The sequence below is a fragment of the Habropoda laboriosa genome, unplaced genomic scaffold (genome assembly GCF_001263275.1).
Source record: "Habropoda laboriosa isolate 0110345459 unplaced genomic scaffold, ASM126327v1 scaffold563, whole genome shotgun sequence".
Taxonomy (NCBI): domain Eukaryota; kingdom Metazoa; phylum Arthropoda; class Insecta; order Hymenoptera; family Apidae; genus Habropoda; species Habropoda laboriosa.
In genome coordinates this window covers 72859-88969 of record NW_017100656.1, presented here as the reverse complement: position 1 = coordinate 88969, position 16111 = coordinate 72859, and the positions used below count along the sequence as shown (strand labels likewise).

The 16111-nt window shown below is 35.2% G+C and overlaps 4 protein-coding genes across 4 annotated transcripts in view; 3 read left to right on the top strand and 1 right to left on the bottom strand.

The window, feature by feature from the left end:
- The first annotated feature begins 388 nt into the window (after positions 1 to 388).
- Positions 389 to 1867, top strand: LOC108576824 (ATP-dependent Clp protease proteolytic subunit). Its single transcript, XM_017939885.1, has 5 exons — positions 389 to 468; positions 800 to 883; positions 969 to 1103; positions 1260 to 1650; positions 1710 to 1867. Exons 2-5 carry the CDS (start codon positions 848 to 850, stop codon positions 1865 to 1867), a joined length of 720 nt encoding a protein of 239 aa, XP_017795374.1. The 5' UTR covers positions 389 to 468; positions 800 to 847.
- A 679-nt stretch (positions 1868 to 2546) lies between these two features.
- Positions 2547 to 4050, bottom strand: LOC108576828 (LIX1-like protein). The gene is made up of 4 exons (XM_017939892.1): positions 3805 to 4050; positions 3444 to 3631; positions 3032 to 3378; positions 2547 to 2951 (listed from the first exon to the last, which is right to left on the bottom strand). The coding sequence occupies exons 2-4, from the start codon at positions 3598 to 3600 to the stop codon at positions 2547 to 2549; spliced, it is 909 nt and encodes a 302-aa protein (XP_017795381.1). The 5' UTR covers positions 3601 to 3631; positions 3805 to 4050.
- Positions 4051 to 6137: 2087 nt separating this feature from the next.
- LOC108576827 (G1/S-specific cyclin-E1) lies at positions 6138 to 8092 on the top strand. Its single transcript, XM_017939891.1, has 3 exons — positions 6138 to 6193; positions 6653 to 7265; positions 7346 to 8092. The coding sequence occupies exons 1-3, from the start codon at positions 6180 to 6182 to the stop codon at positions 8090 to 8092; spliced, it is 1374 nt and encodes a 457-aa protein (XP_017795380.1). The 5' UTR covers positions 6138 to 6179.
- Positions 8093 to 9261: 1169 nt separating this feature from the next.
- The window catches only part of LOC108576822 (ABC transporter A family member 1-like), a 22845-nt gene continuing 15995 nt past the window's right edge, over positions 9262 to 16111 (top strand). Inside the window, exon 1 of the mRNA XM_017939883.1 lies at positions 9262 to 9786. Within this exon, the coding sequence (XP_017795372.1) occupies positions 9673 to 9786 (114 nt within the window). The 5' untranslated portion in view covers positions 9262 to 9672. The remainder of the gene's footprint in view (positions 9787 to 16111) is intronic.

The following is a 16111-nucleotide window of genomic DNA, read 5'->3' as shown; positions in this document are numbered from 1 at the left end:
TATTCGTATATAAAAGTTATTCACAGTTCTTACTTCAAAAAATCATATTATTTACGAAATGAAGTTTTTACATTAAGGTTAACCTCGATCTAAATAAAGTAGAGTTATTTTACTAACTGAGAAGTATTGATGCCAAATAAATTTATGAAAGTTTATAAAATATTTTAATATAATAAAAATTTTGTAAAATATGTTGTTTTCCTTTCTACTGCACTTTTTTTAACAACGTTGATTGCGTTAATACACAACGGAATAAGTTCTACTTGCTTATAGGCAATAACAGACGCATTAAAGGTCGTTCACATGTACTATCGTGAACATGTATAAAAAATTATTTTAATCATGTATTCTAAATATAATGTTCCATATAATAATATCGGTTAATTAACTTTATAGAAGTTGTCATAATATAAATAAATAAAACACATTGTATAAAGAAATGCTCTATTTACGCCACACTTAAGACAAGTTAGTTTCGTCAGCCACCTTATAAAATTTGTAACAATTTATAATTGGATAATTGATTCGTTCGAGTAAAAAGTTGAATATAAAAAATGAAATATATTAAACACTTCTTCGTATAAAAAACATAGAAGTTAAAAGAAATAAAATATAACCTACAAGAATCTAAGTACAATAATACAATAGATAAATAATTTGGAACAGCTTATTTTAACCATATCACAAATATCGCTATAGCGTTAATTAAAAGATTTTTGTTGATATTGCTTAAGGAGTTGTAATAATCCTTTTTTTATTTAGGTTAGGTGTTAGTTCTCATTTATCTTATTATTTGCAGTTATACGTACCTAAGTTTAATGAAAGCAATAAACGTGAAATTATCAAAATGTTAAAAAGGCTAAACAATTTGTTACAAATTTCTGTAAGTATTATAAAACAAATGTTTATATATTTATATTAATGTTACCATATTTAATGTTTAGTACTGAATATTATGTAATTTACAGGTTTCTGGTCAAAAGATCTGCAACCGATATCTAAATTTTGTACCTATTGTTGTAGAACAAAGTGGAAGAGGTGAACGAGCATATGACATTTATTCACGTCTCTTGAAAGAAAGGATCATTTGTCTAATGGGCCCGGTACAATTTAATATACCTCTCTTTATACTACTTAAATTTTCATAATTTCCTAATTTTTTTAATAACAGAAATGAAAGTTTAAAATCAAATTTTTACATAATAAAGAAAATAAATCTTTTTAAATTAGAAAATAAAAAAGGTCATATTGTTTTGTAGATCACAGATAATGTGTCTTCAGTAGTGATTGCTCAGTTACTATTTCTGCAATCAGAAAGTAGTAAAAACCCCATTCATATGTATATTAATTCACCTGGTGGAAGTGTAACAGCAGGACTTGGTATATATGATACAATGCAATATGTTCTTCCTCCTGTTGCAACATGGTGTGTAGGACAAGCATGTTCAATGGCTAGTTTATTATTAGCTGCAGGAACAAAGGGTATGCGTCATTCATTGCCTAATGCAAGAATTATGACACATCAGCCATCAGGAGGGGTATCTGGTCAAGCTACAGATATACAGATACAAGCCCTAGAAATATTAAAACTTAAAAAACAAATTAATGATTTGTATGTAAAACATACAGGCGCGGATTTAAAAAAAATAGGTACGTAAATGTGTTAAACCATCTTAATAGAACTTTTGTAACATATTGTAACTGTATAGAACATTGTATGGAAAGAGACAATTTTATGAGTGCTACTGAAGCAAAGGAATTTGGAATTATAGACAAGGTACTAACACATCCAATGCAAGAGGAAGAAACAGAAAGCACAAAGTTGCCTGAAACTAACCTTGAATTTACCCAAACTACCCAAGTTTAATAATAGTAAAAGGTTGAACAACGTGTGTTTAAAATTATGAAATTTTATTAAAACATGTATTTATCAATATTTAAAAATAGTAATAAAATATTTTTAAAACATTTTATGTCATGTATATAACTGTATTTAAGTACAGCAAGTGTGCTCATGTTTTGTAAATATTATGTAAATATAAAACATAGAGTGATGATTTTATAAATGATAACCATTCATATCACTTTGATATTATTCCTCAGGCAAGCAGTATATCACCAAGCATTCTCGCTATATGCTAAAAATATGTAATGCTATGATTATAGGAAAGACTGCGTAAAATAGTAATGGAAGACGAGATTTTGTATCAAAATGTATCTATATACAATTAATGAGTAATTTTGATTTTGAGATTGAACGTCCTGCACGTATCCTTCTGTCGTATTTTGTAATGGCAGTCACGCGCTTAAAATATTCTTAAAAATACATTAAGTTTAAAATTCCATTAACATTCCATTATCACCAAAAATACTTTATAAAAAGGACGGAATTGATTACGTGTCTCGATGCTACACATAAAGCATTTCACAGTATAGTGACATTGTATGTCATTAAAAAACATATATATTCCCCTAACACCAGCTTTTGCAAAACCAGTTTCGCAATTTTTTTTTTCTTGTAAATTATACGATCTTTCCATTCAAAATCACTGTGGGCATACTTGAGCGTGTGCAAGCATCAATATATCTTTTTTTTCTTTAGGAAATCTAAGCTCTCTTCCAGCTAAACGTGCCGCTTCGAGTTCTCTTTCAGCCAATGCTAATTCCATAGCAACAACGCCGCCGCCGCTTTCCTGTTCTCTCGCTACCCAATCTAATGCCATTTGGCTGCGCATGTTATCGTCCAAAGTTCGATGACTATAATGAGCAACTACTTCTTGTCTACTACATTGCCTTTCTCTCATTGCTTTCAAAGAGCCATTCCAATGGAGCAATTGAAAGACCGTCATTAATTCTTGAAATTCTAACATTGTTCTTCCACGATTGCATTCCAACATAAAACGAAATGCACCTATACCTGTATTGGGATCTTCTTTTTCATCTCCATTTCCCTGAAAATTAACAAATTCAATATAACACTTATATTTCTAATGACAGTAAATTTACTCAAATAGCCAAATTCAGCACATACCTGTGTTTGATTACCAACACCATTAGATGTTGCAGAAGGCTTAGCAAAGCTAGCTCTTGCTTCTGCCACAGCTTTTTCTATGAAGTCATCTGTTATTTTTCGCGCTGGATGTTCATTAAAAACAGAGTTCATCAAAGCAATTTTTGCTGCAGATCTACGGGCCTCTGCTTTAGTGGGGCAATTTTGAAAGCTACCAAAGCAAGATCCTCCAGGTAAGGTCACGTAACAAACATAAGGTGGACTGGTACCAGGTACAGACTCATAAATAACTAATGCTCCATTTCTTAATTCTGTCCCTCTACTTAGTTTCATTTGCCAAAACTCTTGCAAAGCTTCTACTACATTCACTATGCAAAGAAATAAAGCAATATGTAACTTAAATTTACTTTCAAGTAGAAAATGTTTTATATACCTCTTCCATAGCCTTGAGTATGTTTTGCAAAGCTGTTAACAACTGCCTCTACCGCTTCCTTTAACACTTGCTTGTCTCTGGCATCAACCAATCCACCTGTGATACCCATACTTTCAGGAACACGAGACTTTGTTTTAACTGGCATTATGCTCTGCATTACCTTTTAGAAGCTCATATACATTTACGTCCTAAAAACGATTTCCTCAGTGAACAAGTAGAATAATAAAAAAATTCAAGATTAAAAAAAGTGCTAACTGGCAATGTATAGGCGAAATTTTTTCCTCGACATTCTGATTGAAGATGGACCAACAATAGAACGAAAGAAACGAGTGAATAAAGTACGAAAAAGGTGTCTACATACGTAGCTAAAGTCAGCGGAACAATGTTGGCAAGGATTGTCTTTCTTAAGTGTTCGGTGTGACAGGTCTCGAATGTTATGCGAGTAACGAAACGGTGAAGCAATTGCTGCGACACCGAAGGCATCAGACGTGAGAAGAAACCCTGGAGGCCCACCTGCAGAGACCCGGATGCCCAGGAATTCGCGTAAATTACTCTCCGACCGAGCGCTACGGGATCAAATTGCAATACACATACAACGCGTTTAACGGCCCCGGACCGCTGACGATTTCCAGAAAACCAGGGATGTCTACCACGGTCAAGCACCCCATGCTACCGCGACACTATCATCGAGGATTGCCAACTGATTGTAAATGTTTCCTATACCAGAAACAGTATCGGATTCCGTGAACATGGAACCCATGCCCAAATATATTTGTGTTTTTTAATACTACATATAAATTATGAAAAAATATACGCTTAATACTAATCCATTATTCCAAATATAAAGCATTTTACTTTCAATCCTATCTTATTTCGAAAATACTACATGTCTGCAGGTAATGCAAGCTACACAGTACAGTCGAATTTAAATAACTGCTTATCTCATAAGACTTAGGAAAACATTTTTAATTTTTGAGTGTGATTTAAAATATGTTCAAATTAATATTATATGTTCTATAAAATATATAAGGCATATATAAAATTACAAAAACAGCAGCATTAGAAATATGATAGGTAGAAAGGTGAGTGTTTCTGAGAGCAGCATCAGCGAACAAAGCGCCACACATGAGTCATTTTTGGAACTGCAATGATCAGTTGATAAAAAAGAGCTGGGTAAAAAGTAGTAACCACACTTATCATTTTTCTGCATGATGGTAATATTGGTTACAAAAGAATTTATCGTACACATATAAAATATGAGATATTTTTATTTTTAAATATTATACGTCTACATTCAAGGAAAATTAGATATTTCCATTTATTGCATGGTATTAACATTCGCTTTATGTTCATTTTAATGAATTGTTATTCTAGCTATTTCTAATCCATAGATACGTTATTATCTTAAAAATACTTTCTTATATACAGAAATATAAATCATATATTATGTATTTTATTAAATAAATAATTTGTATACTCAAGGGAACATTCTAAAATTTCTAATTCATCATGCCTGAAAAGGTATGTTACGTGGCAAAATACCTTTTTTTTTATTTCTATGATTCACGATTGCAACCCGAAGGAGTACCAATTTACGCGCGCACATTTCCCGCGTGGCCTGGGCGTAAGTGCATGCATGCATTGATACAAGTTTGTATGTGTGCGACAGATCAGCTGAGCGCCAGCTGTGCTTCCAGTAATGACCAATAGGAATCGACCATACTGTTGCACAGCAGCGCCTCGAATACACGACCGGTACCCACTGGTTTGGCGTTCCCGCGAAAGTAATTCGTAAACTTCAGTTCCCGTTTTAAAAGCATTATGTTACATGTATGCAACTATTTTTGCACGATTATACATTGTTTTTAGTTTATTTGTATATGGTGTGTTTAAGTGTGATAATATTTGTTCGTGTTCCTTGAAAAAGTCGTGGTAAAATCGAGCGGGAAACATAGATGCGCAGAACGCGTGAGTGCTGTGACTCCTTGGATTTATGCATCGTCTACATGCAATATTTAACGTTTTAACATGAATGTATCATGTTGCTAGAGTAGAATACACTTCTCCTGGTTAATAAACTGCATTTTGTACGAGATTTCACGACATTTTATCGCGTAAAAGTGTACTTAGAACGGGGCGTCTGTCAAAGGACGCCAACGTAGCACCACGTTTGCGTGACCCCTAAATTCCGTGAATGTACGTGCAAGTAATAATGTTTATGCATTGGAAATAAACAATTGGACTTCGAAGAAGCTGTTCAGTGAAAATTTGGAATTTTTTTGCCCATTTGAGGTTATGTTATACATATAGAGGGCGTGACAGTGGCAGATTGCAAGCAGGGGTTGGTCATCGTTTCGCGCGCTGGTCTCCCGCGCTTCGAGTTCCACGTCCCGTATTTTTCTGAAGAATTACCATTCTGTGATATCGCGAGGCTTGAAATTGTATCAGAAAGGACTTTAAGGAATTTTCGTGCCACAAAACGTTTTGCGAATAAGAAGTTATGACATAAAATATTGAATCAAACGCAGCCAAGTATACGTGCATTATGGCGATCGGATGCGTGTAAGCTTCGCGCGCTCTTTTACTTTTCGGTATTTTCCTGGCTAAATTATCAAGTTTATGCTAGTTGCGATTAAGCGAACATTCAATTGAAGGACCGACCAATTTGTGTTCGTATTAAAAACGTCCGTTCCCGTTCGAAATATTTTTTGAACACGTCGACAATTTTGCAGCAAAATGCCACAGACGAGGTGAGCGAACGACTTTCCATTTGGTCTTAAAATTTCCTTCGATCCTCTTGATATTTCGTTGTGAACGTTTAGAATTCGTTCGGAATGAATTCAATTGTTCTGAGAATTTCTTGCATTCTCTAATTAAAAAAAAAAGTTAAGAAATATGCATGTATAACCTTCTTTAATTAGTATCTACTTTTTGGAAGCTCTAACGAAATTGTATGAATAATATGTGCACAGATTTTTATTTTATGGTTTTATGAATACTTTGTAAGCAGTTTAAATAAATTGTGATGTTTATATTGGATGTATATGTGTCCAAAAAATATTAGACGCTGTATAACGTAATTCCTTGTCATCTTTCAAAACTGTTTTTATTCGCTTCATAAGGACATTACACTTTGTTATTTGATACAAGTAAGCATTTAACGCTGCTATGGTAGTGTCAATAAAAAATCATTTTTTCCCCTTATCCAGTTTACATGGGAAAAAGTCACAGACTTACTTGCAAGGAGGCAAAGTAGTAACACAATCTTCAAAACGTAAAAGACGGGCAACAGAAATTTCTGAAGACTCAGAGAATGTTTATCCACCTAGTAAAATACCAGCATTATCACATGTATCATATACAGAGTCTTGTCATACAGCACATTCATTAGAAAATTCATGCACACCACATCAAGTGTCTCCATTGAAAGAACAACAAGAGCCAGCCACATGGTCTGAATTAAGAACTGCAACCTGCTTTTTAACACCATCATCTTCTAATAATGCATCAAATAGACCAAGCCCTTTGCCATCATTCCCATGGGCTGATGGTTCTAAAGTCTGGTCTCTTATGTGTTTGGGAGATCAAAAGACCATTACTCAAAGGAATTCACAGATGTTTCAAAGGCATCCAACATTACAGCCAAGAATGCGGGCAATTTTATTAGATTGGTTAATTGAAGTTTGTGAAGTGTACAAGCTACATAGAGAGACTTATTACCTTGCAATGGATTACATAGATAGATACTTGTCCATTCATCAAAATGTTCCCAAAAATCAATTACAATTAATAGGCATAACATGTCTTTTTATAGCTGCCAAGGTTCGTATATTTTTTAATTTCTTTTTATATTTAATCTGTAATAAATAAATGGTTTAATGAGATTGTTAATTTTTTTACAGGTTGAAGAAATATATCCACCAAAAATTGCAGAGTTTGCATATGTCACTGATGGAGCATGCACAGAAGAAGAAATTTTAGGAAAAGAATTGATAATTTTGAAAGGTCTTGGGTGGAATTTATCCCCTGTCACTGCTCCTGGCTGGCTTAATATTTATATGCAAATTGAGTCAGGTGATTGGTCAAGACCAAATGCATTCATTTACCCACAATATGGAGGTCTGCAATATTCCCAGGCAGCTCAACTATTAGATTTAGCAACATTGGATGAAGGAAGTTTAAAATTCCCTTATAGTCACATAGCTGCAGCAGCCATCTATCACACACAAGGAAGAGAATGTGCCTTAAGGGTGTCACGCATTCCATGGGAGCAACTTGCACACTGTGTCAAATGGCTTACTCCCTTTGCAATGACAGCTGCTGAAGAAGATTCTCAGTGCCTTTTAAGGTCTACAATAACACCTGTAGAGTCTTATTCCGGATCTGGACTTAAAGCAACAGTACCCAATATAGTAATGGATGAATCACATCGTATACAAACTCATGTAGTAGATTTGAACATGTTAGAAAAGGCGCAACAACGATTAGTGGATGAAATTCCCCCTATTGACACAAATGAGTCTGATTCTAATCCTGAATCTGGTAGACAAAGCCCAAATGAAAGTGGCCTTTTAACACCACCATCCAGTAGTCAAAAAAATTCTACCACACCGTCGCGTCCTCCTCTACAGTTACAACCGTATACATAATCAAATATTTATGAACACTTCATAGTTTCTAATGGGGTGTTTTATTTACTAACTGCTGGTGAATGATTTTAACTAAACATAGTAATGTATATGTCTGTTAGGAAATATCATTAACTGCTTCAAAACAGTTCTACCTTGCGTAAAATTTTGCACATGTGCTACTAAATACGGGATTGCATGAGTGCACGATAGTGACAGTGGATACTGTATATTATCGTAAATAATACGGTGCTTCCCATTAAAGGCCATTGTCCCTGAGCAATGGTATTTATATCATAATAGTAAGACTTACAGTACAAGGTATTGACCATTTTCTATAGCGTCCAAAGTGACACTGGATTTATTTAATATTACTTGTTTTATTATGAACGTTTAAAAGAAGTGCCTTGCATAGAGGAATGTAAACTTACATAAAAGCCTATGGCTATCTTCTGTGATTATATTCATGCAGTGAATCTTGATGATACATTATATATTAATACGCTAGGGAAAGTTAATAATGATTACTATTTTCATGAATTTAGACAGCATTAGTGCCTACAAAAAAGTGTCCTTAAAAAACTGTTTTTATTAGTTCTGAGCTAGAGAGGGAGAGAGAGAGAGAGCATTGTGAATAGTATTCTTTTATATGATTTGCTTTATTTTAACGCAACGTATTATAACAATGCGTTATCGAGGCGTGTGAATGTCTTTTTATGTATATGTACATTGTGAAGTACTAATAAGCAACAAAAAAAAAAAAGAGAGGGTGTGAGGGGATGAATGCATTTGAGTGAAAATACAAGACTACTAATTATTAAAATAGGATTAAACTTTCGTGATCAATTTACACTGCCTTGCATGTAGTGACGCGGCCGTTTATACACATTTGTATGAAAAATTTGACAATAAATATTTGTAAATCCGAACATTAAGCAAGCGATTTATCCTGCGTATCCACCAATTTCATCGAAGTAGCGAAATTAATATTTTAAGCAAATGAAGAAAAATATAAAATTCATTGTGTATAAAATGAAATTTCATTAATTATTCGTAAACTTACGGAAACATGCGTCCCTTGACGATGGATCGAAAGTCGGAATCGATATTATCGACGGAGAAAATAGCATCCCAGCGCCGCAGTGTTCCTTTGAAGAACATAATAACGTGCTGCGATTGGCTGTGGCGTTTATATTCAAGTTGTCAAATGCCAAACGGCCGTTAAGAAAGCGGTTGCGTGCTAAACATTGTAACGGTGGCGGAATCGAAGAACGTGTGTGCGTAATTTCAACACAGTAAAATTAATTATTTATTCTAATATTGTGCGAATTCGAGTGACGAACAAAGTAACAAATATAATGTACATTAATCGCGAATATATGGTTGCAAGAGATAGTATCTTTTGTTCATAATGCCAACGAACGTGCCCGTGTGAATGCTAACGATTACAATTTCGTGTTCTTCATAACGTTAACAGTGTCCTCCGATTTTTGTACAAACTGTTTCACGATTTAATATAATTTTCTTCGTGGTATGCATTTCGGATGCATTTAACAAGGCTGATAGCGAATTTTTAGCGAGAATTAAGAAATATCGTCAGGATGTCAAGTCCAAGAAGCTTGGGTGGTTCGGTTCGCGAAGGTACCAGGGTAGTGCTTCGTGAAATTACTGCATCCCTCCATAATTCGCCGCCAATGCAGCCTCTTCGTCGCAAGGTATTTATACGCTTTTATTGTGAATGATAACCGCGCTGGCAACGCGCATGACAATGACCTTTAGGTCGGCATATTCGGCGTTCTTATCGGTTTATGGCCTCCTTTTTTACCCTGTCGCTTTTTCTCCTTGTTTTTATTGCAAACAGTTGTGCCGGAGAATCCCTATAAATAAACCCTGAATCTCCAGGAGCACCTTGAAACCAAAATAAATTTCGCTTCCCGCGCGGGAGTATCTTCCTGCGATGTCAAAAAAGAACGCATGCTCGTAGAGAATTTACTTGACGATATTAACTTTTATTGCGTTTGATGTATAATTTATTTCGGACATATTAACCAGACATGTAACTGTTCATTCGTAGATATTGTAATATCTGTCACGTGTACCGAATGATAAATTAGGGAGGGTACAGTTAATATTTGACACATTATCTCGCTGATCGAATTGTAAGTTCACATTTTTTCTTATATCAAATCAGAAACTGGTTTGTTCTCGATGTTATAAAAATGAAACCGGTTCTTCGATTATTACAAAAACTCAATATACTTCCGTTTGCTTTTTTGTTTACGGAAATATCGAACGACGACACTCGCAATATTATACAGAGTGTTTTATAATATGTGGAACCCACTTCAGGAGTGGACAGGGGACCCAAAAACAGTGAAAAAAGTTCGTACAAACATGTGTCCTACTTGACTATGTTTCAAAGTTATAACCACTTTTGTGTTTCAATAATTTGCAAGAGCTTATCTTCATTGAAGATGCTCAAAATGATCATCCTCGGTTTATATTTATAAATAATGCTTCGTATTTTGTGGATATATCTTGTCCTTGTTGATTTCACACATTCTGCCGATTAAATTTACTCATTTCAGTTTATAGTTCAGTTTTCTTACTAGAAGTACTTAATAATTTTCTACTTGCTGTGTGTTAGAAGTTAAAAGTGCATAATTAAGTAAATAACAATGAATAATTATTCCTATCAAGAAATAATAATAATAATTATTATTCACTTTCTATGATGATAAACTTTCAGGGATTATTGAAATACAAAAGTGTTACACACATAACTTTGAAACAAAGATGAAATAGGACACATGTTTATATGAAATTTTTCCATTGCTTTGTGTCCTCTGTCCACTCCTGAAGTGGGTCCCACATATTATGAAACACCCTGTATAGTAAGCCTTTTATTTATGTTATTTCTATATTCTCTTAGTTTTCTCAACTTATTATATTCGATGCAACGGCTCGACCGCGCTGGATCCACGCTCAACTATATTTGCGTAAGAGAAAGTGCCGATTAATAAGGATAAGATTATGAATATCGCAACCAGTATATCGCGTGTAATAATAACTTTACTTTCAAAACAGAAATTGCGACTCCAATTTTATATTCTCCAAAGATCGAATGAGACCATCTAATTCTGGATTTTCATAGTTAACCGGTACTGTGTAAATTAAGGTTACAGTTTTATAAAAAGTGAAGCATATATAGATGTATAATAGGATGTCGTGTAATATAAAATTTCGTTACAATTTCCCGGCATCCTTCGTGGGGTTAGGTTGTACATCAAACAGGATGATTACCGATCGACGCTTCTTTTTACCCTCTCAGCAATCGATCACTTGATTAACGAGTGTTCACGTGTCACTCCAGATAGCGCCACACCGTCTCACCTCCGGTGCCATGAATCGTTTCCCACCACTTCCATAGTTGGTGATCTTTGTAGCGTAATGCCCGTGCGGCGTGTGCGCGGTTCGACGTTACGACAGCTTCTCACAAGCAGCTATACCAGCAAGTGTTAGTACGCGGTATTATCGTAGCAGGACTCGTGTGGCGATGACACTCTCGTTGCCTGATCTTCCTCGTCGACCTGGAAGCCCGTTCCACGCTGGACGCGACCTGGCTGTGTGAAACGTTTTCCTCGACATAGAGAGAGAGTCGCGTTTCTCGAAAGGTGAGGCGCTCGCGTTTTGGCATCATCGTTGTGTTCCAATCACCGTGTACTGCGCTCACCAATACACACGTATACATATGGTGTCGCGTGCCGTCGTAGTCAGTGGTAGTGGTGGATGTCTAGAGTATCGACTGGAGAATGCACTGCGCTAATATTAGAATTTTCAACCGGAGGTATCATCGTCCGTTGATGATCGTCAGGCACGGTGAGTGCTTCGTGATCTTCCGACGTGTCTCTTCTTCGCGAGGATTAGCCGGAGGGTTATTCTGCGTCGTCTTGGGCCTAATTTCACACTGTTCGCCTTTAACGCCGTTCCCATCGGGCAAAGTTCACTCTGTAGAAGCTATGCATTCCGTCTTCATACTTTAACACTTTCTATACTGAACACTCTGCAGTTAAATTAGAGACAACTTCCAATCATTGCTATTCAATACTCGTTTCGTATATAAAAGATATGATTAAACTGTATCAAACACGACGAAGCAATACTTTTTTGACTTTCTTATTGTATAAAATTTTTCTTATTCGTTTCGAATATATTCGTAGCCTACGCTGACGATATTTCCTTTGACGTATGTGCGTCGATAGTGTGTATGCCAGTGAGATTCGTTCGAGAAACGTAGCACTGAAAATGTTCGATTTCATTCGATATCGAAGATGGGTGGAAAGAATCGACCTGAGGAAAAAGAGGGATGAGTGAGACACACCCCTCTGCAGAGAGAAATGTCTCTGCGGTTGCTAGTGATCGCGGCCAGATGGGAATGACTCATAGCGACAGAGCGTGTTGTGGTCTCGTCACATGATGTCAAGAACACGCCGAATAAGGAGAGCGCGAGCTTCTCGAGTTTCGAAGGGAATTGCCTGATTGCGTCCGCTCGCTCACTTGAACGCGCCGCGGCCAACGGTGTGCTCGAGCGAGCGCGTTCACGTTATACCGTAGATTTAACGAGTAAAAGCGCCATACCGTGATATAATGATCGACGCGGTCTGTCACGGTGCATAGAGATGTCCCTGTCGCGGATCCTTTCGATGCACTCGAGTGTGAACTATTTGAATTGCGTTGCACCTAACACTCCAATTGCACGGTTGGAAAAATACGGCAGACTTTGATTTTATACATTAAAAATCAATTTTTTTTTAATTTACATTCTCCTCATTCTTTTCTTTTTTCTCGTAATAATATAACTTGGATTTATTTTAACCCCATTATAAATCGAGTATTAGGTGTATCTTATATTATACAGGGTGATTCATAAGAAAAAGAACTTTTATAATTTTCTCCTCAGTCATTAAATTCACGAAAATCATGTAAAAACTGATCGATTCTTCGTATCGATAATGATAAGATTCTACTTATGCTGTGTCACCTTGTACATTATCACTTGTGTCACAAATAATATATTTGCTTCTTTTGTTATAAAAAGATCTCGTGATTTATGAACGTTGTTCGTGGACGACTTATCGAAACGAACGTGTTTCCGCAAATGTCACGGGACCGTTGTCTCTGAACGCGTCTGTATCATGCTTTAAATCGATTTCCCGCGAGTCCGTAATCGAAGTAACTCGCGTTGCATTTGCGAAACTACGAAGGACGCGTTCCAAATAGGAAAAGATTGTAGAATCCATTGTACGCGTAAAATCCTTGGAGATTAGTAACGAACTTTTAAAAAGTTATGTAATGAAATCCTAAAATTGTACAGTTAATAATATGCAATTTAAAGGCTAATAATAAACTTTTAAAACCTATGCAAAATAATCCTAAAATTTTACAGTTAATAATTTGCAATTTAAAGGCTAATAATAAACTTTTAAAATCTATGCAAAATAATCCTAAAATTTTACAGTTAATAATTTGCAATTTAAAGGCTAATAAAAAAACTTTTAAAAAAGTATGTAAAATAATCCTAAAATTTTACAGTTAATAATTTGCAATTTAAAGGCTAATAATAAACTTTTAAAAAAGTATGTAAATTAATCCTAAAATTTTACAGTTAATAATATGCAATTTAAAGGTTAATAACAAACTTTTAACATCTATGTAAAATAATCCTAAAATTTTACAGTCGCAAATGTCACGGGACCGTTGTCTCTGAACGCGTCTGTATCATGCTTTAAATCGATTTCCCGCGAGTCCGTAATCGAAGTAACTCGCGTTGCATTTGCGAAACTACGAAGGACGCGTTCCAAATAGGAAAAGATTGTAGAATCCATTGTACGCGTAAAATCCTTGGAGATTAGTAACGAACTTTTAAAAAGTTATGTAATGAAATCCTAAAATTGTACAGTTAATAATTTGCAATTTAAAGGCTAATAATAAACTTTTAAAACCTATGCAAAATAATCCTAAAATTTTACAGTTAATAATTTGCAATTTAAAGGCTAATAAAAAAACATTTAAAAAAGTATGTGAAATAATCATAAAATTTTTAATTATTAATTTGCAATTTAAAGGTCAATAATAAACTTTAAAAAAACTATGTAAAGTAATCCTAAAATTGAACAATTAATAATTTTCAATTTAAAAATAAACTTAATCGTGTCAGCTTGCTGATTTTGTCAATCTGTCATTGAAGTTTCCTCACTTGGCAATCAGAGACATAAATAGTCATTAAGTGTTAATAATTGCCTTCTCGCGTGCTAGTGTTCGTCGAGTGTTACGCATTTTGCTTCACAATCGTCGTCCCTCAATACGAAACGGAGTCATTCGGATCGAACTTTGAATTACTAAACGAAGGCTACTTCGTTAGAAACGCAATTTCTCTTTTAATTAATGCAATAGAAAAGATTAGAACGACTCTGTGTCATCATAGACGAGCAGCACAAAAATAAAAATTAATTTACCGTGCAGAATTTGTGTATCGTTAAATTTCACCCACATTTAATTCACTCTATCGATAACTATTTCATTATCGTTTATCCTACGTACATATACAGGGTGTCGAAAAAGGTCGGGACCAAACTTGTACCACGTGTTAACGAGATCGAATAGGTAAAAAAAAGTTCATATAAACTTCCGTCCGAAAGTGCTTTATTGAAATGACATAAGCGTTCAAAAATTTTTTATCAATTGTTAATTTATAATAAACGTTTAAAATTTCTTCCTTCCGCAAGAATGCAGGCTGCCACACGTCGATGAATCTAACAATCTAACGCCTCTCGACTTCTATTTATGGAGTCATGCAAAACAGAGTTGGTTTATGAAAACAAGAAACAGAAGACTAGCTTTAGGAATGTATTCAAAATGCATTTACTACTATTTATAATGCAGTAGAACTATTCGAAAGGAAACCTGCGTTCTTGCATAAGAAAGAAATTTCGAACATTTATCACAGCTGCCATAACAATTGATAGAAATCTTCGAACGCTTACAACTCTTCAACGAAGCATTATCAGACATAAGTTTATACGAACTTTTTTTACCCACTCGACCTCATCAACACGCCGTACAAGTTTGGTCGTGAATTTTTTACGAATCCCAGAAAAACATCATCCGTAAGGAGCGCGGGTAATTACGTAATTGCCACAGGAGCAACTCTCGAGGAGCTGGAAAAAAAATCAGCATTAATATTCATGGGATTAATGTCTTATTCTCCGGAATAGCGTAGAACATGAGCGATAGGTGAATAATGGGTAACGCGTGTCAGGCTCGGCTCGTGATTTACATGTTCTACTTTCTAAATTGCGTTTGTTTCCCCGTTGAAAAGCTCGCAACGACGTTCTGACGCGATCCGTTTCGTACGTCTAATCGTATTTCAGACAGCTACGCGCGTCTTAATTGAGAACAGAAATCGGTACCATAATTGGTAATTGGCCTGAACTTTATTCGGTGCAAAACGCGCATCGATACATCCCTAATTGGCCGGTTCTCACGTTAAACCGGCTAATTTGTCACGCCCGCGCGTGCTTTTCGCTTTTCACCGGTCGCAATCGAGTAGATAAGCGTGTACAGTGAAATTTCTGAGATAACACTTCAGCGAGAATGGAGGGAGGATTCAATTACGGAGAGTGAAATGTTTTGTTCATATCGATAATTAGACCGAGTCTACTCGTTGAATATCTTTACACAGATGTATAAATTCTCGAATTAGCGAACTGTTTATAAACTAGGTAGATCCTTCCATTTTCTAAGGAATTATTCATACGTTCAATTATCATATATTATACTAAGAAACTTCGTTCCACGATATATTTTGGTCAGAATTTTACTTCATACGGGAATCATTTACCCGTCGTTCTTTTTTCTTTTCTAGAAATCTTTTTAGAAATCTCGTACGTGCCTGTACGAGGCGCGTTCATATTTTAATATACACAGAGATAAAGATATCTGGTGTTGGAATGTTTTTTTTTTTTTTTTTTTTTTTTTTAA

Excerpts from the sequence above, each read along its gene's own strand:
- LOC108576824 (XM_017939885.1), top strand. The coding sequence starts at position 848 with ATGTTAAAAAGGCTAAACAATTTGTTACAAATTTCT. Across the intron at positions 884-968 it reads ACAATTTGTTACAAATTTCT|GTTTCTGGTCAAAAGATCTG; the intron begins GTAAGTATTATA and ends TGTAATTTACAG. Across the intron at positions 1,651-1,709 it reads CGCGGATTTAAAAAAAATAG|AACATTGTATGGAAAGAGAC; the intron begins GTACGTAAATGT and ends GTAACTGTATAG.
- LOC108576828 (XM_017939892.1), bottom strand. The coding sequence starts at position 3,600 with ATGCAGAGCATAATGCCAGTTAAAACAAAGTCTCGTGTTCCTGAAAGT. Across the intron at positions 3,379-3,443 it reads TACTCAAGGCTATGGAAGAG|TGAATGTAGTAGAAGCTTTG; the intron begins GTATATAAAACA and ends TTCTTTGCATAG. Across the intron at positions 2,952-3,031 it reads GTGTTGGTAATCAAACACAG|GGAAATGGAGATGAAAAAGA; the intron begins GTATGTGCTGAA and ends GTTAATTTTCAG.
- LOC108576827 (XM_017939891.1), top strand. Across the intron at positions 7,266-7,345 it reads GTCTTTTTATAGCTGCCAAG|GTTGAAGAAATATATCCACC; the intron begins GTTCGTATATTT and ends ATTTTTTTACAG.